A 27,607-nucleotide genomic window follows, 5' to 3' on the forward strand; every position below is an offset into this window, starting at 1 on the left:
AACCTACACATAAACACTGAAGAGTCTGCCGGCAGCCCCATCACCTTACACAAGGGAGACTGATCACGGAGTTGTCCTGGTCCCAAGAGAGGCGTGGTTGTTGCCGGATGTTTCCAAGTCAACTGGTGGTTCCAGGAACATGGGAGGTCAGCACTTCCTGAACAGACTCTCTGAATTTCTCTTGAGTTCTGTACTTAAGTATTACCTGACCTGTCTTGTGATGGTGTGTGTTTTAAGAAAAACTTCATATTGTTTATGTAGTTTTAGGAAGCATAGGCATTTCCGAAAGTGAAGGTTAATTAATTTCATACACCAGCATGATGTTTATCAGGCTCACAGATGTGGTAAGAAATGGGACCAAGAAGATCACTTTGTATGTTGGCTAATAAGGTTTAACTTAAAGTACAATTATGTTTGTGTCAAAGGACCTTTCTTTGTTAGATGGGGCAAAAACTCTCTGCCTAGCCTAAGTGTAAAGAATTGAGTCTAGAATGTCTCAAATTATCTCTGGTTAAACAGCAGTTTTTGTTTCCGTTTAATTTCCAATCTGTCATATACTAAAACTTTAATAAAACACACTAAAAGTGAAATGGTGCAAAAGTGAAATAAAAATTTAAGTCATATGAGATTTTATTAAATTCAAAAGACATAAATTTGCCATACAAGTTTCTAAATATTTACTCTGAATTTCTGTACTGATCTCATCATGGGCCATTGACAGACAGATCCTCAACTGTTGCGGGTCCCATGGGACAAGCTTTGAGTAACATTGTAACAGCATTACACAGAGTAATGCTGTGGTAAGGTGCATTCACATGAAGTAATGAGCATAAAATACATTACACTATCATGGTATTTACCCATGTCCTTTAAGAAAAATTCATTTCAACAACTTCAGGTAAGTATAAAATAAGATGGTAATAAATTTGTTTTTCAGATAAACATTAGCCCTTGGTGTTTTTAAGCTCATATTTTTTACAAAAGAGACAACCATTAATTTCTTTGTTATAGATTTATTTTTTTATGCCAAAGAAGAATAAGCTTTATATCAATTTCCTACATGGGCATAAGCAATCCATCGCATCTCAACCTTGCATATGCTCATTTTTCAAGTAGTATTAGAGTATTTTACCAAGCAGATCAGTCTCACATTCCTGCCTGATGAAACTCAGCCCATTATTAATCATCTTAAATGTGACTTGGGGGTCTCATTTTCTTCTAAATGTTGTCAGAGAGGTACTGTAGGTTTCTGCTATTTTCTTTCAGAGGATTCAAGGTCGAAAAGCCAGCTTGGAGGAAATACAGCTTGTTCATTCTGAACATCACTCACTGTTGTATGGCACCGGCCCCCTGGATGGACAGAAGCTGGACCCCAGGATACTCCTAGGTCTGTATGGGCTCCATTTGACTGAGAACAGCACATTCCAGAACTATCATTAGTCAGTACAAGTGTCAGTCCAAAATACTTGGCAAGCAGTGTGACAAAAAGTCAGTTTTTCCAACAGCACTGCTCTGTGGAATGAGTCGTGTACAAGAGAATTCAAAGTAGATTAAGAAAATCCTGCACTACAAAAGACAATGTGTGTTCTATAATGTTGACTTTAAAATTAACCTTTCTTTGGATAGCAGATGTGTAGTGTAGTTTTGCATATAGGGATATATACACTGCCAAATTTGTTTACTTGGGTTTTTGAACTAAAAGACAATAAGACCTTTTCACCCTTTTGTGCAAATTCATCTTTACCTTTCCCATTTGTTTTGTGTCTTACAGGCTTTTTTCCCATGACCTTAACACACAAAATGATAGTACAACTTAATATCAGAGACAAGTCCTATTATTGTGCCTAAGATACTACATTTTATAGTAAGATGGAATTTAAAATAGCAACATAAGCTTTTTAGTGCACACCTTCCCTGTGGGTATTAAATAACACAGTAAATGACAAATAGAAAATCAATAAACATAATTTTTGTCAATGTACGATTTTTCAAAATTTCATCATCAGATTTTAAAATAAAATTGAAGTTGCAGAGTTTTATGTAAGCTTTATATGAATGCTATAAACAACAGATTTTTGGAAAAATACTGACAAAACATTATTTTAGTAGAAGTAATTATATTTTATTAATTACCTTTATAATTGAATAACAACAGTACATAACGTGGCTAATATTTTAAGAGTTTTAATTAAAACCTATTTTAGAACCCTTTCTTGTCCCTTTCTTTCAAACAAACTTGTTGAGTCAGTTCCAAATTATTGAACTCTTTCAATAACTCTTTTCAATAATAATTTTAAATAATTTATGTTAATTGGCCCTAAATGATTGGGAACTAATATATGACAAGTAATAGGTAAGTATTTTGGAAAGCAATTATAAGGGGAAGTTAACAATTACCCTTTAAAACACATGCAAACTGCTTTTAAAGATGAACAGCAAGTATCCCTAAAGATGTGTGGCGAAGTACTTGGGGAGTGTCTGCACATGTGTGTGTGTGTGTTTGTGTGTGTGTGTGTGTGTGTTTGTATGTGTGTCAGGATAGGCAACAGAAGTACCTGGAAGAGAAATGGACACAAAGGGGCACACACAGACCACTCAGTGTTGTTTAGAGAGAATATTGCTAACCTTTGATGAAAAACAATTTATATGGTAAAATTAAAGTTATGCTTTAATACAAATACAAATAAATTGATCTAAACATCTATGCTCCAGACTTTTTCCCTTGGTTCCTTCAAAGGAACCAGTTCTCTACATGCAGATATGTTACATAAAGTATTTCTTTTTTTTTCTGGCTGCTGTATAATAAATGTTCTTATTTTAACATGAATTAATAATCCTACCCAACTAAGCACAAAGATGCAGTGATTTTCATGGTTTTATTTGATCAAAATACTCAAGCATTTAAAATAGGAAAGTGTCTATGTGATTACTTTTTAATTTAGTTAAGAGAAAATAGAAAACATTTTTCTTTCGCTCTTTTCATTTCTTTCTTTTTTTTTCTTTTTTTTTTTTTTTTTAACTATGGTCCCAAAGTATCCACCAACTCAGTCATAAGACTAGGTACTCCTGGACTTTACTGGACTGGAATATGATTGGTCAAATTGTTAATATCAAAATGCCACAATTTAAGAAGGAAGACATATTTGTTAAAAGAAATGAAATTTACACTTTGACAACATCAAACTTTTGTTTATGAAATACAACAGTACCACTGCTTTTAGAAAAGGAATTTGACAATTTTGAACAAATCTAACTTTTTCAAAATATTCAAACTTTCTATTACTTTAAATTTGGTTGATTCAAAAATGAATTCCAACTTGGAACTTGGACAAAGCTTCTTTTCATTGTATGTATGTGGTGCAAGCACTTAGTTTTGATGATTCAGTTTTTAAATTTTTAGGACAGATAATTAGCCTTTTATCTCATTGGGTTTGAATATTTAATGGGAAATAGCATTCATACAATTGGTGATTGGGGCAACATTCTGTACACCTGTGGAGTTTGAGAGATACCTCTCAGTGATCAGAGCAGCACTTTCAATGTAGACTACCTGAATCCACACACACAAGGATGGTGCCTTCTGTGAGGCCTGAGGTCAAGTGCAAAGTTCAACTTGGACATATCCAAACTATTTCATTTATTATGGTGAATTCAGAAATTTATCTGATATTCTTCTGTTGTTATTCAAAGTGAATTATTTATTTCTCTTAAAAGATTACTTTTTTGTTCTTTGTGACATTTGGATTTTTATGGTTTGTTTTTTCATTTATAACTAAAAGACCACATTGAAGCTGTCATATACAAATGTATAGAAATTAATAATCAAGTAATTTGCTCTCTTTATCCTTTTCTTTCACTGCTATACAGCTTCTTGCCCAGTCCCTCCAACACAGATGGGAGGTGGCATTTCTGTGTTAAATTGATAATACTGCTCTTGAAAGTTACGTTCTAGGTTAGGAGGAAGGATTTAACTGAAAGTTCACTAGGATCAGAACTATTAGTCTTTGTATCTTGAAAGACATCTATAGATTATAAAATAATTAGATTTGAAAATAGGCACAATTTATCTCTTTAAATACTTAAGATTCTGTAAGGTGACACTTTGAAAACATTCTCCCTAGTCATTTCTGGACCAAGGTTTTCCTTAACATTAATATTCCTGTCATTGTTATTACCAGTTTCTACCTTGTAGCTAGCCAGACTTTAGTCCATTAACGAGGTACTGTAATGTCATTAAAAAAATAAATTCAGTCAATGCAGTGAATTAAATTTTTTACACACTGCTAAATTTACATTATCAATTATTTGCCTTTTATGTTATATAAACATTACTACATAATATTCTTCATAAGAGGCATAGCATTTATTTTCTCTATTCTCTTAGGTTTAATAAGTTTTTTAAAATTTATTTTATTATGTTTTAATATTATCTTTATCCCTTTTAACTGTAAATGAAGAATTCAGATATCTATCTATCTATATGTGTATGTATGTATATATATATATATGTGTGTGTGTGTGCGTGTGTGTATATATATATATTTTTTAATTTACTGGCAATATATAGATTCAGTCTTGCAAAATATTCAAAGATATAGAGATACCCTTGTTAAGAGCAATGACATAAAAAACTTCACCTTTCATGTCATCCAGAATTTTTTTGAAGTGTCTTTTACTTGTGCCAGCATTCTAATTTTAACATTTTGCCTTAGGGTGTGTGTGTGTGTGTGTGTGTGTATGTGTGTGTGTTTGCCATTTTCTGTTTGTTTTGTTTTCTTTTGTTTTTGTAGTACTGAGGATTGAACCTAGCACACAGGAAAGCACTCCACCACTGAACTGTATCCTTTTTTTTTTTTTTTAAGAAAAAGATGTCTTTACATAACGACATGTCCTCATCTGTGCATACATTTTCCTTTATTGTTTTCCATCTGTTAGTAATTGCATTTGAAAAATAAACTTATGCAACTCATTGTTTTTAAAATAAACTTTCTTTGATGACAGTACAATCTACTATTAGAATTTTACTAACATGGCATGTAAATTATACCACAAACCTGTTTTCCATTTTAATTATTTATGTAATTGATCATTATCAGGACAAATAAAGGGGTAGGTGAATTAAAGAGTTTGTCACCTGCTTCTACCACTGGTCTTCTGAATAACCCATCTAAGTCACTTTAGAACCATTTGACTAAGATCTTAGATAGAAATGTTCTATCTTTCTTTTTAGTTAATGAATAGACAGATTTTAGTGCCAGAAATTTGGGAACACTTACTGTTTGTCTGTCTATTCATGAAGTAGATAAGTACAGAAAATTAAAGTGTAGATAAATGAAATACTTGCTTAAAGTCCCATGAAATGCCAGTTCCAAAAAAAGAATCATAATTAAAGATTTTGGCATATATTTTTAAAGGAGACTTTTTATAATGATACTGATATTATAATTTCCCAAATGAAATTTTTCTTTATAGTGTTTTGTTTAAAAACCTGTTCATGTTAGAAAGGCTTACGGGTATACTTGACCTTAGCTACATCTTAGGTAGATCCTGTATATTAACTGTTTCTGAAATAGAAATGATGAATAAGTGTGTACTTGAGAAGACATCTTAATGTCTCAAATATTTTTAAAATGACAGTATATAGTTTCATAAAACTTGTGGATCAAGTATCATCTTGGAGGAATGCACTTAGTCAATAGCTGTGTGAGTTTTCATAAATTATAATTTTAAAATTATAATATACAATATGGATAAGTAAACCAATTAAAAAATCTTTTATCCCAAATTTCATGGGCTTGTGTTTGATCCTGTGGGGTAATAGATCTTTATATATAATAGTATTAATATTCATTTGCTTTGAGTTTTTACTTATGTATTTATATAAACAGAACAATGCATTCTTAAAATGAACTTCTTTGAATAATTGGTCCAAAATTTCATTGATTTTTCTTATGAGTACAATGATAAATACTATGTGACACAATTTATATGTTAATCCACATAAATAATAATACTCACAATGTATATTTTTTTATGTTTTCTTACCATATAGGTGATGACTCTCAAAAGTTTTTTTCCTCCTTACCTTGTGGTGGACTTGGGGTAAGTATGAGTTTAACTACTGCTTTTTAAATAACAGAAACTTAAATATCTCCTTTGATTTATCTATAAAATTACCTTTAAGACTTTTTTTTTCCAGTAAAGCTTATATTGTACTTCAGAATTAGTGGTATAATTTTCAGAGCTAATTGCCAAATGCAAAGCCACTTGTTAAAAACTTAAATAGCACTTCAAGATGGTGGCAACAGAACTAAACGGAATTTGAGGGCCTTCAAACTTTAAGTTTCTGTGTGACGGCCACACACTCATGAAGACAGTGTTGCTGGACTTTCACATAGCTGGAGAAAAGTTAATGCAAGAAGTTTTAACACAGTTTTGCAGTGGAATTCAGTTTTCAATAGAATCACACTAACTATGCACATACATTATATTCCTGATGAAAATGGCACAAACTTCACAAAGTGCTTTGCATTATGGGGCATTTGTTTGTGAACCCCTTGGGGCCATTTTTTTGTCTTCAATAATTAACAAAGCCTTTTGACCCAGGATATTTATACCACATTTCAAGGACAAATTTGTTTGAATCCAGCAACATAGGAAGAAAAATGTCTACATTTTTGTAGATGATTAGAACAAACTCTATAACCTGCAATCTATTTAAAGTTAACCCTTACCAGTAACATAGAACTAAATGCTCAGTTATGTTAGGACCACACAATTCTAGGTCAGACCTCTATGGACTAAAGTATTTAAATCAATGAGGTTACTTGGATACTGAAAAGAGAGAACAAACCTATTTGTTTATGGATCATATTTTAGACAGTCATTAGTTATAACTAAAATTTATACAGGAAAATCCCACATAGTTTTTATTCATTCTACTCTTTTTTAAAACATTTTTTAGTTGTTGATGGACCATTATTTTTAGGTGATGCTGAGGATTGAACCCAGTGCCTCATACAGGCTAGGCAAGCGCTCCACCACAGTACTACAACCCCAGCCCTCATTCTATCATTTTAATGATGCCAGACTTAATAAGGAATATCTCTGTGTTCCTTTGCCTATGATTCTGCCCTCCCCCCGCCCCGAAAATAAGGATATCCATTTGGATTTCATACTTTATCAATGCACAACTGAATTTCAGGAAGCCAGTGTGATGGCCACTTTTTTATTAATTATGCCATTTTGCAGATGAGAGACTAAATGCTCAGAGAAATTACTCTCCTCATGTCCCACAGAAAAGGGTGAAAAGCTGAAAGTATGGGAATGCTGTGTATGTTCATGTGAAAGCATTCTGAAAGATCTTGTTTTAAGTCTTTAACAGTGAGCCGCAGCCCCAACCCCACCTTCAGCCTAGCAGCATTTCGGTGTTGCTAAGGTAGCATGGCTCCTTATGGCAGCTCACCAGTGACTTTTGCTTTTTGACCTTTGACACAGAACTATCACCACTCCACATTAATCCTTGCTCATTTTAGCAAATCTCCTGTGGGACCTTGCAAACTCATTCTTAAATTCAAAGGATAAACTGATTTTTCAAAGGAGTTCATTGATTTTTGAGCTTATTTTCTCACACCCCAAGTGACTATTTTAAGAGAAGAGCTTTTTAACCTGCAAATGAGGCAAAGAATTAAACAAAGTAAATGATGACTTCATGGGAACAGTGATGGGGAGGACATCAAAGTCATTAAAAGAATGGTGAGTGTCAAACCCCAGTCCTTTACAAGTACATTGAATTCATGACCCAGAGTAGAACTGAGGACAACTCCCTAGGACTCATCCTCCAAATCTGAGCTGGGATGTGCCACTGACTCACCATCCCTTGAACACAAAGTACCTCTATTCACCTGCTCTAAACATGTAACATGGTAACTTCTGGGGCAGGAGGCCTGGATGAGATTGGCTGTCTCAGGGCTGGAGAAGGCTAAAGAAGGGCATTTTGCTTATTGAAATAGTCTCTATGTCTTCTGGGGAATTTATGCATGACTGGGAGGATGGGTGAACACAAGTGTGCATATAAACTCCCACTTGCTGATGCTCTAGCAAACCAATTGGATTCATTCTTTTTGTGTTTTTGTTTTCAGAAACTAAGTCATAATCTTATCAGTTCAGATCTTGTTTTCTCAGATCTTTGATTTTGACACAAGTGCTAGGAGAAACTCTGGGTCCTTTGCATTTGAACCAGTCTAAATTTTCACCTCAAGAACAATCCTAGACACATTAACTATGCAAAATACCAAGTATGAACTTGGAGTGATCTGATTTAGCATCATGGGGGTAACCTGGAAGCTTGGAAACTACTGAAATTGCCTTTTGTTTAAGATACTTTCCTCATTTAAACAATCTAAAAATAGACCCATTGGTTTAACTCCAAAATGCTCAGTGATTTCCAACTATTAAAGTGAAGTCACATTATTTAGGATATATAACTTCATTATAGAGTGGTTTAACATATAGCTACTGAATGCTGATGGGTTCATTGGTTTTGGAGATATCTTAGAACATTATAAAATCAAAATCCTCTACTTATTAAATTCCCTACCCCCAATTGCTTGTGGTATTGGAGTGTTGGTCAAACAACTCAGTGGGAAAATGATATTTAAGGTGCCTTAAATTATGCTGTCCAGAATTGCATTTTATGAATAATCTCAAGATCTTCGAATTCCTTTTTGCATCTCATTTTAATTTAGTTACTATGGCATGACTCATTTCTAATGATGTGATTGATCTATAAGAATATATGCCAGTTGAAAAGAGCATTTTACCAAAACCCAGGACTTGGTCATTGTATAAGGAAATAGATAACTAAGGAACTTTGGAAACAAAACCAGTTCAGGACCAAGCTAGTGCGTACTCCTCAGGGTATATCGCTAAAAATAGTGATCATTTTCCTGACCATGTGACCTGCTGCTGTGTGAAGAAATCTTGAAGTCATTTCTCAGCCTTATTCTCCCTTTTTCACTTGATAGGCCACAAAAAAACCCACAAAAGCAAGGACGAGCAGGCTTTTATGATAATGTCGTCATCAGCTCCCAGCTTCAAACGCTTCTGCGGCTTTTGAGTTGTCATTTATAACTTGGAACTGAATCGACCCATAATTCCCCTGATACATTTAGAGAAATTGATAACAGACTCTGCGCTTCTTTTATGGCTCGGAGGAGGCAACTCCAATCACATCACTATTGGCAGGCAATATTATTTTTTGACATGGTTGTAAAAGTATAAAGGGGCTTATGGCATTTGTTTAGATGAGGAATGGGCTCTCAAGCTGTGCTGGGGTTTATAGGACCAGATTAGTGCGAAGCAAAGGGAATATGATGTTTGCAAACAGGATATGATTTTATATAAGTTTGGGTTTCATGCTCTGTTCCCTGGGGAAAGCCCTGCAGACAGCAGAGAATTCCACTTTTATCCTGCAACAGACAAACTCCCAGTGCCAAAAGGCAGAAAAATAAATGTGGTCAATGGGCAGTGTCAGACCCTTGATTAGAAGAGGAGGAGCTGTGAAGAGGTGAAACAATTCTCTAGAAGGGTTGAGGAGTTGCAGAGCCTGGGCAGAATCTGGGCCTACCCGACCGGTCAAAGTTGGGCCAAAAACCAAAGCACCGTTTACAGCAGCAGCTTGATGAGTCTATGAACACAAAATCAGCTTCATGTTACAAATTTATACTTTGCCCATATTCTATTTGATTACACCTACATCTCACACTCTTGCATGGATTTAAAATGTCTTTTTTTGTGTTTGGGGGAGGGGGACATCGGGCAAAGGATCAAGTGATTATTGGGGGTGTATGATTCAAGGCTCTTTGCAGTTGCTCAGAGGTTTTCTGAAGATCTCTCGGGTACATGCTCACAATACCTACTGTCGAGGAGGCACATTCAGATGAAATATCTTACATTTTCTTTCACCCTGTCAGAATTAATATGTAAGCTTTTCCTTCTGATATATAAATTTACCTATGTGTATATATATGCACAAAAATATTTTAAATACATATGAATTCAGAAGAAAATTCTGTTATTTTATACCATGTTTATACATTTATATTGTTTTTTTTTTACTATATATTATACAACATTGATCCTCCACATTTATTCTCCCCAAGAGTTACTTAGAACTATTACTCAAAAATAGTTATTTAGAGCCAGGAGTGATGGCACACACTGTAATCCCAGTGGGTTGGGAGGGTGAGGCAGGAGGATTATGAGTTCAAACCTGGCACTAATCAACTCAGTGAGAACCTGTCTCTCAATAAAATATTTTTTAAAAGGGCTGGAGATGTGGCTCAGTGGTTAAGCAGCCCTGGGTTCAGCCCATAGTACCAAAAAAAAAAAAAAATAGTTATTTAGAAACAGGAAACAGTTCCATGGAAAACCATTTAAAGAACTGCTCTGATTTTTTTTTTTTAATTCTAATACTAGAGAGTGACTTAAGACAAAATCTATGGACATATAGTTAAATTCAATGTAATAGAAAGATTTTGTTGAAATGTATTTTACTACTGTAATTTAGGATAGCATTACAGTTTGGATCTAGAATGTCCCCTAAAGTTTCATGTATTAAAGACCTGGTCCCCAATGCAGCAATGTTCAGAGGCAGGGATTTCAGGGATCATGAGGGCTCTGACCTCATCAGTGGTCAATCCATTGTGGAATTAATAATTTGATGACATTGCTGAGAGGTGGCAGAAACTTTAGGAGGTGGTGCCTTTTTGGAGGAAGTGAGTCACAGGAAACATGTTCTGGAAGGGCATTTCTTGTCTCTGGTCCCTTTCTCTCTGCCCACCCCCTCTCTCTGTTTCCTGGCTGCCATGCCCTTCATCATGCCCTTCTGCCATGATGATCTGCTTCAAGTCAGGCCCAAAGTAATAGAGCTGGCCAACCATGGACTGAAACCTCTAAGACTGTGTGTGGCCCAAAATAAATATTTTCTCATTTAAATTAATTTTGTCCATATTTTGGTCATAGCAATGGAAAGTTGACAAACATGGAAGATCTTCTTTAAAACAATACCAATGTTTTAGAAAGTATGATTTATGCCATTCGATGAGGAGTGAAGGGCTGGGAAAAGTAAGGCCAGACTTATTGCCAATGATTAGGCAAGGTGCAGGGATGCAAAGACGAATGAGTCAAGGCTGCTGTTCTTAGATGCTCAGGGCCTACCCATTGGGCTGATTTGGACAAATGTCATGTTATTGGAGCACAAAGGAAAGGCCTTCCAAATAGAAAAGGATGAAGAGGGGCTTGGGGGCACTCAAGCAGTCATAAACTAAATCTTCAAGAATACTTCGAGTCAAGAACACTTAATAATGACTGAGTTTATGTGTGTAGCACATGGAGGGTTGGTTATGAGTGTGGATTAAAGTAAGGCAGCCAGGCATTAACTGCTGAGGCCAGAATGATACACTATATTATTTATAGTTGTACTACACTGTTGCCAATTGGTAGAGAAATCGCCTACTCCCCCACCCCCTGTAAAGTACACCACTTAAGGTTTTTGCCCAGACTTTGGATGTTCCTAAGGTCTTCGTATTGACTCAGGACCCTTTTTCTTTTATCATAACTAGATTTCATCGTGTGTTATTCCCACCCAATTACCCTGAGTAGACACAATGCCTTTTGTTACATCAGCAGAAAGGGGAGGGGGTCGGCATCTGTTTCTCACATGAAGTAATCAGGATGATGTTGATTTCCTTCATATTAATGTTCCGCTCAAACCTGGCTTGCAATCAGTGCTTCATTTCCTCTGCTGCCACTATCAAAGAGGCATCACAGTCCTCTTCCTTCCAGCACAAGGAGAGGATCCACCCTCATTTGGAATCTCTTTTCCCCATCTCCCCTCCTAATTGTATTTGGATTTTCATTAGCTTTAAACTTGATGTAAATGATACTAACAGGAACACCCCACAGCACCTGGAAAAAGTAAAACTGATAAGCTGCCTTAATGAAATTGTTTTGAGAGTTTTGTTTCATTCTATGGATTCCACAAAAAGATTATGTTGCTCTAGACTTGGAAAATATAGCACCAAGAATTATTGGAGCCAAGGAATTCCTTCTAGGAAACAAAAGAAGTTTCCAGTATTGCACAGATTATGCTAATTAAATACTGAATAATAGTGGTAGGAATATAGACAACACTCTGAGCAGAGATAAACATGTATACATTACTCTGTGTTTACTACAAAATGTGATATTTTGTAGAACCATTAAGCATCTGATGTCCATTGCAGGAAGAGGAAAATTAGAAATGAAAACCTTAACTTCCTCCTTAATTCACTTAGCTGTAGCATCCCATCTGTGATTAAATTCTTTCAGTTGCTTTGACATTAAAGCTAAGTGCAAGAGGATGCATTCTGAAATAAGAATACTTCATTTTCTTTTTTAAAATAAACATGAATATCAAAAAGCTATGAAAGTTCTTTGGTTGTCAACAAAATAGGATGGCTGGAAAATACCATCATCAAAGCTTTACATATGTGGTTTTTGTGTTTTTGGTACCACGTCACCTATAGACACACACACACACACACACACACACAGACTATGTAAACCAAAGTAATGTCAGTAACAGGATATCAGGGAGGAAGAAAACAGATCCATTTCTAGAGTTTCTTTTTCTATAATTTTTGTCCCATGAGAATTATCCCCAGTTTCATATGTGCCTTGATTGTAAACATTGAGACCAAGAGAAATTGAGCCTTAGACTCTTAGGTAGCTGAAGGTAAGTAGATTTGATGAATTGTAAGATTCTATCTACCTTAGAAGTTTTATGGTTCTTTGCAATAAAAATTCAGAGAAATTAAAAGATACTTGGCTAAATTTAAATGTGCAGTCATCTACTGATTGCTACTTCTGACTGTCAAGAAAATGTAAGACATTAGGTCAAATAAAAATTTGGAGAAGACAAAGAATATGGCACTACCTAGAAAAAAGGAATCTAGGTCTGAAATGCAGGTAAACTGAGCCCCAGCTCAGCTTTTCATTTTGACATGAAAAAACTGTACTTGTATTTTCCCCTTGTCATTTTTCTACCCTGAAAATTTGCAGATTCAGATATCCCTGTGACAAGCCTATACCCAACACATAGTACTGACATATCACTGTTGGATTTGTGTTTGTGAAGTATTTTGACCAAAACATTGTTAATATAAAACAATATTTTGTGTTTCTTTTAAAATACAAAATTAAAATAGTAAATATCCTGGTGAAGTTTATACTCTACTGGGGGAGAAAGATTAAAAAAAAATATGCGTGAGTTTAACCTGTATGTGTGTTTGTGTGTTGGTGAATGTTATGGAGAAAAGAAAGCAAAGAGTGCATATGGAGTCTTGCAGGGCTGGGGATGGAACTGATGTCAGTGGGAAGTATTGCATTTTTGAGATTAAAATCAATGGGTGTGAGTGACTGGGGAGTCCTAGATTTTTGTGGTGACTGACTGAAGAGGAGTACAGAGAATAATGAGATTTGTACTGAGAGTGGTGAGGAACCAGGAAAATTCAGCGAGTGGGGAGAGGGCTGCCAAGTCAGCTCAGAGTTCTGGTGCCCCATCCCCATTCTCTGCCATGAAGGCATGGACAACTGGAGGTAGGGCTGTTCTTTCCAGAAGAGAGAACCTGGACTTTCTTTTGACCTCTGGATTGAGGTGTGGCAGGAGTGGTGAAGGGTCAAGTTGTAGGTACAGGCTCATTCTGAGATCCAGAGATCTCTCTTAAAGTCTGGCCTTGGATGTCTGGAGGAGGGGGGATGGTAAGGGCACACTTATCTTTATACTCAAAGACCTGGGACTCAGTGGCAGTCTCTGGGCTTGGAGATGCTTGTCTGAGTGGATCTACATCTTAGCAGCTCCGTACACTTTTGGGCTCCCAGTCCTTAAGGATGATATTTGGACCTACTTTCCTGTTTAAATGGTGCAGCATCTAAAATTAGACTACTCTAATACCTGCCCATTTTCAAGTTTATGAAAATGCCCTGACATGTATATGACATTTCCCAGTGCCTTTGTACCTGCATTTTAGTGTCTCTTTGAATGACATGCCTATGTTTTGGCCTCAGTTGTCTCAGATATAGATATAGATAAAGAATTCTTTATATCTGAGCTACAAGATCCAGGATAACTGACTGGTTGATGCCATTTGGTTAGTGCATTAACCAAAGGATAATGAGTTCTCAATCTTCTTGCATCACATTTTGTGTTTCTTGTATATAGTGAAAGGAATGCAAATTTTGGTGTCTAAATTTGAGAAATATATTTTATTATCAACTATTGATATCTAATCCTCAGTATCCTAAATAATAAGTGAGACCATATCAACAAACATTTTGACTCAGTTGTTTAGGACTGTACTCTAACTAAATAAAATAATAACCCTTAATTTTGACCTTAGTGGTATCCAGAATATTGGTTTTAATGATGACATTGTCCTAATGGGAAAGGTAAGATTCTCTGGAGTAAGCAGGACCTAGAGAATCCTTTGAAATATATTCTATTAGTTTCAGAAAAAAAAAAAACTGTACTGATTCAAAGTCTTACAGAAAATAGTAGCCATTCTCTATTTCCAGTGAAAACCTACCTCAATCTCTTTTAATCTTCATAATAATCCCAAGGTTCTTATTACTAAAGAAATACTAAGGCTAACTTTTCTACAGAAAGGGCAACTGAAGCTCAGAATGGCAACTTGTTCAAGTCACACAATTAGTAGGTGCTGGTGGGTAGAGATGCTTGATTTCCAAGCTCTTAACCACAAGACTGTGCACTCAAAGCTCAAATAATTCCAACCTCACATGAGTGTCAACACTCCCTTCCTAAATGAGAACAGCCCTAGCCACAAGAAAGCACACTTAATTCTTTTGCCAAGAGCATACTCCTTTTTATTGAAATTCCTATGAAGTGTTAAATCTAAGCACTCAAACATCATCAATTTGGGGTAAAAAAAATTACACATCTGTGCCTAGCATCTCTGCTTTGGACCAAACCACTGTGAGATGAGTTAAAATCTCATTTCATACACCTACTGAGTCAGACTAAATTTTATTAAGCTTCTCCCTATAAAAACAGGGCTCTAGTATGCCCTGTCTAGTGAATAATAATATGAAGTACCCTTTATGCAGAATGTACATCAGATTAAATGAAGAAGCAATAGGAAAATACTAAAATGAAATTACTTGGCTCTATTTCTAACTGAGTCTTGGTAGGTCTGAACTCACTGAAACTGAATAAGAATAGGGACTCAAATTCCTTGACTGGCCATGTAGCCCACAGGAATCTGTATATGACTTGTCAAATCTGTGAGTGAACTAGTATCTTATGTCAATGTCCTAAGAGTCTCATGATGTAGCATTTTTGCCAGAATAAACATATTTCACTACTTCTTCTTGTTACTGGCAAGTAAATAGCAAAGGGACATTTTTCTGAAGATGAAGAGTGAGTAGAAATTGCACATGCAAGGTCAATGGAGCTTCCAGAAAGCAGTCGATCATACTGGGAACGGCTTGTGGCAGAGTATTAACACACTCCATGTGCCCCTTGTCTCCTCCAGCTGCCGTGTGAATAGTTCACGCCTTCTTTCCATATGGAATATCAGTCACAGTCTTCATTCATCATATCCATGGTTTTATTTGGAATCTGAAGGTCTTCCCTGTAGCTACTCTGTTTCTTTTTCATCTTACCATGACTAAAGAAGCTAAGGTGTGGGCATTATAACCTATAAGTGATCCCAAGGGAATGAGCTGTCATTCATGTCTTCCTCCCAGTGTTGAACAAAAGAGAGAAAGCATGTGGGTTTACCCACCTATTGTCATCATAAATCCATCCCAGCTCCATTTCAAGGGTCTCAGGTTTTCAGCAGAACAACTAACATGAAATGAATATATACATTTAAGGAGATGGCATGTTGTGTCTCATGAGAAGAGAGGGTACCCATTATTATAGGCTGAAGAGATGATTGAAGAAGATTGCAATAAAGAACATGAGAGGTCCTCAGCCCAGAAGTTTGACTCTCAGCATTGTTCTACAGAATAGAAAATGACAATCACCCAAAACTTTAGAGAGCTCTCAGGAGGTTTTAAAGTGTTGACACCTAAGTGTCTGGAGAAATGCTCTGAGTGATTTTATGATTTTAGGGTATGTGTCCCTCTTCCCAGCTGGAATCTAAGAAACCAGTAATACAAAGGCTCTGATGATTTTTATTTCACTTATTTGAGCTCCAGTTTCTTCATCTAAGAAGTAGAACTAAACAAGTATCCCTTATTAAATGATGGTGAATCAAATGGGATGATATAGGTTATCAATGGCAGCTGTATGTGGAAATGGGCACTGATTTACTACAGGCAGTGGGACAGGGGAGCCTTGATTAGGTCCAGTTCTGCAGAAAGTAAATGGGCTGCTCTGCAACCCTGAGGTCTCACCTGGCCTACCTACCCAACATCTTGTTTATCATTCAAATCATGGCACCATGGGGAGTGCTATACACTGGGGGTTACAGTGCTTTCAGAAACCCCAGTAATGATGCACAGGGCAAAGAACCTTGATTTAGTTGTGAAAAAAAAAAAAAACTGGATTCAAATCTTCACACTGTCACTGCTTCAAAAGTGGTTTTCCAGCTCGAATGTGCACAGACCAGTTCAAAAGGCCTGAATGGGGCCTGAGAGTGTGCATTCCTCATAAGCACTCAGGTGATGTTAGTGCTACTCACTGTGGACCACACTGAGGGGCCAGATCCTGTAAGACAATGAGGCCTATGGGCCTCAGTTTCTGTGTCTGTGAAATAAGGTGACAAATGGAAGGTGATTTAGTGTCCTCTCTGATAATCAGATTTCACATAATCTAATTTTAAAACAGATTTTTTTAAATTAATTTTTCTTGGAAGATCAGTTAGCGGGCTCCCATTAGTTTGTCATAGAGAATTTAACTGATATAAGTCTTCAGTCATCTGTTTTCTTTGAGCAAATAGTTAATGTGTAGTGGAGTTTCTATAAGAGGTGGAGATGCTCTATGGTGATAGAGGTCCAGGGTATTGGGGCACACTGCAGGTGTTGGTGGATGATTTAGTTAAGAGCCATGTTGCAAGATGATGCATCAAAGGAGGCATCAAATATGGGCAATGAGAGCTGGGAGTCTAGGGATGGGGCTGCCTGAAGAGGAGAGAAGACTCTTCACAGTCCTATATGTATTGCAGGACCTGAGTAGGAGAGGGATTTTATATTGCATTTTAAATTTTAGCAACATTTATAAACACTGTCTGGAAAAGTATGACTATAGGATTAATGTGTTCTTGGTCTCTAATTCATTCTCTTAACAGAATTTATTAAACATCCATTGCTATTATGTTTCAAACCCTGAAGATACAGTGTAAAAACAGATACCATATCCCTACACCTATGGCACTTACTCTAGCTCTCATGGCTTATCATCAAGAAGAGTACTATAGGGTCTGGGGTTGTGGCTCAGTGGTGGAGTGCTTGCCTAGCACATGTGAGGCTCTGGTTTCCATCCTTAGCACCACATAAAGATAAATAAATAAAATAGAGGTATTGTATCTATCTACAACTACAAAAAAAATAAAATAAAAATGAAGAGTACTATAGAACAAACAATATAAAACAATTTTTAAAGGATTTTAAAACCTTCTTAAAGATCACCATATTTGTGGTGTATCTTGGACTGCCATAACAAAATAACATGGTCAGGGTGGCTTAAAGAGAAACTTATTTTTTTTCACAGTTCTGGAGACTAAATGTCCAAGATCTTGGTGTTGGCAGATTTGGTTTCTCCTAAGGCTCCTGCCCTTGGTTTGCAGATGGCTGTCTTCTTGTTGTGTCCTCAGAGAGCCTCTTCATAATAAATCTGCATTCCTGGTTTCTTTTTTTCTTCTTATAAGGACATCAGTCATTTAGTTTTAAAGCTCTACTCTTAAGGTTTCCTTTAAACTTAATGACTTCTTTAAAGGCACTATCTCCAAATAGAACTACGTTGGTGTTTAGGGCTTCACAACTATAACAATATCAATGTCCAGGGGTAAATTTGGTTGAAATTTCAGCTTTTTTCTTTATCAACTATTTAACTTTGGTTAAGTTCCTTAACCTCTTGAAAACTCAGTTTCTTCTTTTGTGAAAGCAATAATGCACTTATTCGACTATGATAAGAGGAAGCTATGGGTAACGTTTTTTAAAATGCTTAAAGGTGCCCAGTTGTTATGCAGGGCCTCAATCTCAGTGCCTACATCTTTCTTTAAATGCTGACTGAAGTTATTTGCTTTTTGCTATCTTTGGACAATGCATAAGTCTTCATTACCTTTTCCACTGAATCTACTAATAAGTTTGATATTTTTCCCTCTGAATTTCACTCTTCCCATGTTCTCTAATCTCCATGTTCAGAAACAACATATCTATTAGAAACCTCACTTCTAGCCTTAAAAATAGAGAATTGAGGAGAGAAAAATACTGAGATGCTCAAATACCTCTGAAGTGGGAAAAGGTAATAATACCAGTTCTCAAAACCAACAAATAAGAAATTTGGCTTTCAGTTGTCCCTTTACACAATGTATGGGGCTTAAAACAGAGTAAGCTAGTCAGAAAAAAAAATAAAAATAAAATTGTAGTCATTAAGGCAAGTAAGAATGATTTCAGTGATTTTTTTAAAAATATGAACTACTTTCTATGTTACCAAATCAAGATGCTGTATACAGAAGTATTTGACCCACAATAGATGATTCTTTAAAAAGTACACTTTACCTAATGCAATGCAAAACTTAAAAATGGAATTTCTTTTACAGTGAATTTTTATACAACATGCCTACAATGGCGCTGAATCAATACTGTGATGAAAAACCTCTGTTTCTTTGTTGAGTCTGGTGTCTGTCAGTAGGTTTCTAGGGGCATCTGATCATTATTTAAGCTTAAACTCAATTATTCAAAAATGCCCTGTGGCCCTAGAAGCAGAGCATAGCAGCAAGAGCTTACTAAACTGCTTAGTATTGGGTGAGGAGTTTTATTTCCCAACTTTCAGGGTGAAATGTTCAAGGCATCTGAGCAAGAGTCATGTACCGCGTTAACCATGTACAGTGCATATGAAATCTGTTTTGTTAATGGGCACAATGGTATTATATTTAACTCTGGGAATATTTCCGAAAGAAATCAACAAGCTGCGTTTAGATTATACAAAGGAGACTGTGCCTAAATTCCTTTGCTTCTCAGTCATTCCCTTTCCATTTTAAATACCTTCACATCCACTTTGAGGACAGGTAGCTTAATCTCTATCATGTGCGGCTTTTCAGAGCATTAGCTTTGTTTCAAGTGCCAGTGATTGAGCTTTGCTGCATGTGCTTGGCAGAGTCTGCAAAGGCCCACGTTCATTCAGGAAACTCCAGTTGAACTAGATCCATATGTTGCTTAAAAAAATGTAGCTGTCTGATTGGAGGTAGTTTCTGGCTTCCAGCATTATCACAGATGATTTTTGTTCTTTGATGTGCTGCTAAATAGAAAGTAATGTTAGAACCAGAACTCTGGGATTTTTTTTTTTTCTCCTTGTTTAACGTTTATTGCGAGCTTACTATTTCGGCATTGAGTTGTACTATGTGAAGCACTCCATATGCATTGACTAATTGAATGCTAACAATAATCCTATGAGAAAGATGGTATTATCTTCATGGAGGGGGCAGAATTTGAATCCATTAATAAACTTAACCAAGTCTGAATAGTTTGCAAGTGGATGTCCTGGTTTTCAACACAATTGATAAGTGCTATTGTCCTAAATGGGGATGATCCCCTTGCCAGTGCCACCACCTAGAATCAGAGGAAGCTTTGCCCAAAGATTGGTTCCTTGTCACATCTGGTAAAAGTAAAAGTGAAACTGACAAATTCTCCAAATCCAGGGATAGTGGAAAGCTCCAGATAGAGATTACTACCAGGTAAATTATTGGAAGCCATTCTTTCTTAGTACAACTTCGCTTGGTAAGGCTAACTTGGAAATCAAAATGCCTAAAACACCTTTCCAGTCTTGCTGTGGCTTCACCTTTCTTTGTATCCCTTTTTCCCAGATTGAGTTCTTTCTTTGTACAATTTGCAAGTAAAATCCTTTCTCAGTGAAATTAATGCTTCTCAAATTATGTGCAAAGGAAAAGGTTTTGTTTACTCATGTTTTATTTCCCATCTGTCACATTACAAAACAATACATTTGTAAGATGCAATAAATACAAATGACTAAAAATGAGATACAAAAGAGACATAGTAAAAAATAACCCTAGTCATTTTTCATTAGATTCAGTAGAGCATTCTCTATTCTTATCCTTAGGCAGAGGCTGGAATCCTTCATGAATGCTCGTTCTTAAGAGTTAGACTGGTTAGACTTCCCAAGTGCCCAACTGGAAGAAGTCTCCTTGGGTTAAGTTTTGATGGTGACCACACAAAGCGTCAGCTCAGCTAGTTCCTCTGAGACATGGTTTTGCCTTCCCTGCTCTAGAATTTTCAAACTGTGTGTAAGAATAAATCATTCCACGGTCTGGGGCTGTAGTTTAATGATAGAGCACTTGCCTAGTTTGCACAAGACCCTTGGTTTGATCCTCAGCACCACAGAAACATTTTTTTATTATTATTATTTTAAAACACCTTGGATAGCAGAAGTTACACACTGGCAGGCCAGGGACAGCCTTCAGCACAGATAGGTTTATTTTAGCCTAGTCTAAGATTTTTTAAAATGTGAATTCTTTATCAATATTAAATATTGAAATGTTGCACCTTAGAACACTATATTTAGGACTACTAATAAAATATCATTCCATCATTTCCTTATGACAAAAAGTGATTGAAACTGTGTAGACCCTGCCCTTTTAGACAGGGCAAAGACATTCTATTCAACCACAGTTCCAACCAGAGGACCCCCATCCCCACCCTATGCCTCTGCCATTTACCTTACATTATGTCACAGTATGTTACCAGGCTGGCCTTGGGAGTCATCCAAACACCTTTAGCCCTAATCTACACCCCTCTATATGCAAGTCTCTCCAATTTTTTTAATACCTTGTCCCTGTTCAGGAACTCTGCTTGGTCCAAATATGTCTAATTTGTCAACCCATCTCTTTAACATCAAGAAAATTCGTCATACAATTGTTAACACTTAAATTATTTCAGTTCCAGATCTGAGGAAATATCTTAGGGGAGAAACTTGCAGTTGTTATTATTATTTTTTGAAATATAAATTAACATAATGGATATTGTCCAGTGACACATTTATGGACAATTAACTTACTGGAAACTCTGATCATTTTGTAAACTTCTAGTCACACTTTTATTTTCTTGTCCATTTTTTTTATGTGGTCAAATTCAGAATAAACAATTTAAAAAAAAACAAAAAACAAGAAAACCAAAACAAAGAACTACTGAAGGCCACCAAGGGCTTGCCCTAAAGGTTTCCAAAAGCACAGAGGCCTCTGGATAATAGAGCATGCAGGAAATATCTGTGTTCTTGCAAAATCCTGAGTTGGCCCTGGATTTTTACCATTTTAAAAATCCTAATTTACAGTGGAATGAACAAACTGTGAAAATGATGGTTTTTGAAATGTTATACCCATCTCTCAGCTGCTCAGAATCTGTTTCAAAGGAAGTGAGCAATTGGGAGGATTAGTATATGCAAAAATGGTGCTCACATATTCATGCAACACAATGAATCAGGGCTGCACAAAGGCAGCAGGCTCTCTGTGCTGTCCCTGTCTGCCAATGAGCAGGGCCAAACCAAGGTTTTCAGGAACAACTGCTACTCAAGGACCCTACTTTTAGTAGGTGGAAGTTGTCTATGTTCTTGTTCTTGTTTGTTTTGTAGAGATGCCCATATTTATATGATGTCCTTTGATCTTTTATTTTGCCACTGATGATGTATAATTATTTCTTTTTTTAAATCATTAACATGAGTTGCAGACTTTCTTTTGATGTGTTAAGGATATATATATATAAGGTGAGGCTGAAGCAAAAAATGGGAAAAACCACAAAAAGTTTTTACTGGCTCTGTCACTAACATTTGTGAAACTGAGGGAAGAACCATGCTTAAGAATAGGTTGATAGCAAAGTCAGGCATGGTGGTGCATGCCCTTAATCCCAGCGTCTCAGGAAGCTGAGGCAGGAGGATGGCAAGTTCAAAGCCAGCCTAAGGAACTAAGCGAAGCCATAAGCAACTTAGGAAGATCCTGTCTCAAAATGAAAAATAAAAAGGGCTGGGGATATGGCTCAGTTGTTAAGTGCCCCTGGGTTAAATCCCTCATACCTAAATAAATAAATAAAAGATTAGGTTAATAGCAGCATTGACTCTTCAGCTGACAGAATTATTTAGATAAATTCGGGAGAAAGACAGTGTTGCTATAAATGATGTTTGGTCATATTCCAAATAAAAAGCAAGACAAGAAGCACAATTTCTACAAGACTTAAAATCATCACACTACAGTGATGCAGCCACATCAATGTTTATGGCAGCTAATTCTCAATAGCTAAAGTATGGAACCAACCTAAATACCCTTCAACAGATGAATGGATAAAGAAAATGTGGTATATATGCACAATGGAATATTACTCGGCCATAAAGAAAAGTGACTTTATGACATTTGCCAGTAAATAGAAGAATCTAGAGACTATTATGCTAAATAAAATAAACCAATCCCCAAAACCACAGGTTGAAAATTCTCTCTGACATGTGGGTGTTAACACATAAAAAAGGGTGGGAGGATAGAAGTTCACTAGATTAGACAAAGAGGAATGAAGGGGAGGAAGGGGCGACAGGAATAGGAAAGGCAGTGGAATATCTAACACAACTTCCTATGTACATATATGAATCCACCACAATGAATCTCCACATCATGCACACTATAAGACTGGGATCCCAAAGAGAATAAGAATTATTGCATGTTTGTATAAATATGTCAGAATATACTCTACTGTCATGTTTATCTGAAAAGAACAAAATTTTTTAAAAAGTAACAATAAAAATAGAAAGTACTTTTCTCCACTTCTACTCTCTGTGCTCCTCCACTAATGGTTGACACAGGTTTACACATTATCCCTTACCTTCTTTCATTATCCATAAGGGAGATTGCAACATGTTCTGCTTTCAGATGTGAATGGTATTATGTAGAGGGAAAGTTTCTTAAAATAGATATTTAACAACTATGTATTGGCCTTTACTTTTCTCCTATTAGAGTTCCTCCTTTGCTCTGCAGAGAGAGTACCTAAGTATTTTAGAAGACTTGGGTAATGACGTTCCCACTCTCTCCTCTCCTCCACACCTTCTGGGCATCCTCTTGGATTTCCATTTTTGCTTTTTCTTCCATCTTGCTCTATACAGTCATGCATGGCTTAACAATGAGGGTATGTTATGAACAATGCATCTGCCTAGTTATGTGATCTTGTCTCTGTGCAAACATCATAGTAGTGTCTATTTACGCAAATCTACATAGCATAGGTAGATCACTCAGGATGGCCTTGGGGTGCAGTGAAGAGATGTGATAAACAAGGTAAATGAGGTCCCTGCCTGCATAACACAGCAGACTTTTTTTTTTTACAGTAAACTTATTTTAATATAAATGTGAGGACTCTAAAATAACAAAAATGTGTAGTTTAGTAAGTTCATAAATCAGTAACATAATCATTTATTCTCATTATCAAGTGTAGGTACTGTAGAGCATTCAATGTGCTATGCTTTCGCATGATTGACAGCACAGTAGGTTTGTGTAACTGCATTGTCATGAACACATTAGTCACATATTTGCTATGACATGATGATGATTACAGTGTTACTAAGCGATAGGAATTTTTCTGCTCCATTATAATCCTATGGGACCACTGACATAGATGCTGTCATTGACCAAAACACCATTGTTTGGCACATAACTGTTTTTCCTTTAATTCCTATGGTAAAAGAATTTAAATAACAAATAAAGGACTCCAAAACAAACAAGCATAGCTATTTACAATTTAAATAAAGAGTAGTAATTATCTGAAGATGAAAATACAGTGATCCAGGAATGAAGATCGTACATAAAGTACATGTAGTTACCATTTTACCATTTTTGGCTTTGGTATTTCCAGCAGCCAATATAGGGAAGGCAGCACTCTTATTTATATCTTTCTCAGTGTTTCTAGGGCAGGATTCCTCAACTTGGGCATTACTGACATTTTGAATCAGACAATTCTTTGTCCTGGGGGTTGTCTTGTTGCAGGTCATATTTTAGCATGATTCCTGGCTTTCGCCCAGAAACCAGTAGCACACCTCCTGGCTCAGTCATAACAACAAAAAATGTATCCAGAAATTGCCAAATGACCCCTGAGAGGTGAAACCACCTTCACTGAGAATCACTGCTGTAGAATAATGGCAAACAAATTACAACACTCAGGAAAAGCATAATTATATCAGGTACAACTTGAAACAATTGATTTTTAAAATACTTTAACAATTTTTAGAGGATGAAGTTTAATAATTCTGAAGATAAGGCATTTATGTAGCCTTAGGAAACTCTGTAGAGTCTGCAAATATGATTAGAATGTGCTTTTAATAAGTCATTTTAGGGGCTGGCGTTGTGGCTCAGAGAAAGAGCTCTCCCCTAGCATGCATGAGGCACTGGATGCAATCCTCAGCACCACATAAAAATAAAATAAAGGTATTGTGTCCACCCAGAACTAAAAAATAAATATTTTTAAAAGCTTCATTTTAATTTTTAAATTTTGATTTTACTAGCATGAAAATCAATATGGGTTAAGAGCTCATACTCTTCTGGGTTCTCATTCCAGTTTCTTTAATTACAAGCGGAATCTTCTCTGTGAATTGCATATGTGAAACTGCTTATTTAGAATACTTATGTCAATGGTAGTGGTAAAAATGGTATGAATTAATATAGGTAAAGAGGGTTGCACAATTCTGGGAGCATAATAAGTTCTCCATGACTGTTAGATAACTATCATTACTGTTATTGGCTTTGTTATTTCTAAGCAGTAGAAAATTGAACAGAATTTTAGGGTAGGGGATATACAATGAAACATGCTATCCATCTTAGTTTTCTGACTTTCTCTGCTGAATTTGAGTGGGTGAAGTCCCATTTCTACTCTCTGTGCTCCACCACTAATGGTTGACACAGGTTTACACATTATCCCTTACTCTCTTTCACTATCCGTGAGGGAGATTGCAACATGTTCTGCTTTCAAATGTGAATAGTGTTATGTAGAGGGAAAGTTTCTTAAAATACATATTTAACAACTGTGTATTGGCCTTTACTTTTCTCCTATTAGAGTTCCTCCTTTGCTCCATAGAGTGAGTATCTCCCTAAGTATTTTAGAAGACTTGGGTAATGAATAATAGGAATACTACCATGTTTCTCTCTTCCTCCTTTCCTTCTTTTGTTCCTTCTTTCCCTCCCTTCCTCTTTCATATCAATGAATCCTGCTGTCTGCTGTTGATGTATGGTATCAATATTCATGCATTTTGGCAATGCCAGTTGCTCTGGATTCTCTAAAGATTATAGGCAAGTGGAGAATCTGCCTCTCTCCCTCCTTTAAGCTTATAATATTTTAAAAATTGGTTCCAAAGCTTTCCACTTTATTCTTATTTGTTGAGAAAAATATTTTGCCTATTTCAGTTTACTTGCTACCAAACATTTCTTTTTCTCAACCTCTGTTTTTGTTGTTGTTTGTTCTAATTAGTTATACATGACAGCAGAATGCATTTCAACTCATTGTACACAAATGGAGCACAACTTCTCATTTCTTTGACTGCACATGATGCAGAGTCACACCGTTCATGCAGTCATACATGTATATAGGGTAATAATATCCATCTCATTCCACCATCCTTCCCAACCCTACATTCCCGCCCCTCCCCTCACTCCCCTCTGCCCAATTCAAAGTTCCTCTTTCTTCCCTACTCCCTCTGATTATGGATCATTATCTGCATATCAGAGAAAACATTTGGCCTTTGGTTTGGGGGGATTGGCTTGTTTAACTTAGCATGACTATCAAACATTTCTGACAATGTAACTAATGTACAAAACACAAAGCCAGTTTTATTAGTCTGCTAAGTAATGGTTTTACTTATAACTGTATTTCTCTCCACCCATCCCTCTCTACCCTACTAAGTAGACTTGTGTCACTGAGGGCATGGGCTGAGGGGATCTCAGTGACAGACTGCTGACTTTGGAATTGCACCTTCTCCACTGATGACCAAATCTTTCTGGAAGGCTAAGCTCATACAACTCTCCTACAAAGTGTAGTTCCACCCTATCTTACTAAGTTTGTTAGATTCCTCTCTGTGAAAGCCTTTTTGTGGGCCGTCTCCCTTATCACATCTGAACTGTAGATTTGGACCCATGTTAGATTCAGGCCCTCCTACATATTGATAAAGTGAGTTGAATTTAGGGGGACTATTTTGAGATTAATAGTTTTTCATTCCAGCAATAAAATAAGGTTTCTGTAGACAGATTACTGGGCAGACTACTTTATGTTTTGAACATTAGTTACATTGTCAGAAATATTTCACAATTGAAAATACTTTCTTTTCCCTTATTTTTGAATGGCACATAAACACAAGGTTGGTAAAGATGCCAGAGGAATTTCAAGGGGGCAGTAATTGGGGTATTGCCATATTAATTCTAACATACAATTATACCCTGCTCGCCCACGTAAGCAGCATGTTCTTGGGAACTTCTGTTTAGAATCCTGGCTAGATTTCTCCTCTGCTATCCAGCAGACTACACTTCTGACCTTGAAAATGAGACAACCTTATCCACACTTCCTCAGGGGTAAGATGAATACGTCTTGTCTTTCTCCTCCCAACTACACTGCTGTTCTCTCCAGTTAAAATATTTCAGTCCCTTCCAGTTTAAACAACCTCCTTTCAGTTTAAAAATTCTGTCTGTTATAGATCAACTTTTATTGCCAGGCTGACTCTCTTTAAGTAGTTGCTCAGTCACTCAGATTTTCCTCTAATGGTGGCATTTCGATACCTAAAGAAGGGATGGAGACCTGATGGGGTCCTTGGATCCTCTAGCTATTCTTTGCATACTCAGGTTTCATGTCAGTCTCCCAATGTCGCCTTGCTCTCTCTCTTTGAAGCTGAGTTTGCCAAGGGATTAACTCCTGATTTCAGCTTTTTCCACAAACTGAAGCTTGTCAGGGCCCCTGGGCTCCAGCACCCTCCCCTTGTCTCATGTTGGTGCTAATGACCCCCTATGCCTCCCCCATGGGCTGCGCTTGGCCCCAACCATAGTTAGTCCATTCCATAGGCTCTCCCAGGGTATACCCCTTGAGGATTGTGGGAATTTGAGGCTTCCATTTGTGCGACACAAGAACCAAGAACATCTTAGTAATGCTTCAGTCTGAACTTCTATTCTTTTTTCCACACTGCTCTACAGTCTATTAGATTATTCCCAATTTAGTGCAGACAAGATTCCAAAGGTCCCAAATGTGAATCAGAGCAAAGACTCACCATTTTGTCAGCTTCCTGAAACATTTGCCTCTTTTGCTCACATACCACTCTCTGCTTCTGTTGCTTTTGGATCTGCATTTCTCTAGTTTCTCAGGACTGGAA

General features: G+C 36.5%; 1 protein-coding gene across 19 annotated transcripts in view; it reads left to right on the top strand.

Annotated features, from left to right (window-relative positions):
• Positions 1-27,607, top strand: part of Hdac9 (histone deacetylase 9) — an 863,294-nt gene that overhangs the window by 624,277 nt on the left and 211,410 nt on the right. For all 19 annotated transcript variants that reach the window (XM_048799672.1, XM_048799670.1, XM_048799674.1 and 16 more), the window contains 2 exons: positions 1,267-1,387; positions 6,053-6,102. In XM_048799672.1, coding sequence (XP_048655629.1) covers positions 1,267-1,387; positions 6,053-6,102 — 171 coding nt within the window. The remainder of the gene's footprint in view (positions 1-1,266; positions 1,388-6,052; positions 6,103-27,607) is intronic.

The sequence above is a fragment of the Marmota marmota genome, unplaced genomic scaffold (genome assembly GCF_001458135.2).
Source record: "Marmota marmota marmota unplaced genomic scaffold, marMar, whole genome shotgun sequence".
In the NCBI taxonomy this organism is placed as follows: domain Eukaryota; kingdom Metazoa; phylum Chordata; class Mammalia; order Rodentia; family Sciuridae; genus Marmota; species Marmota marmota.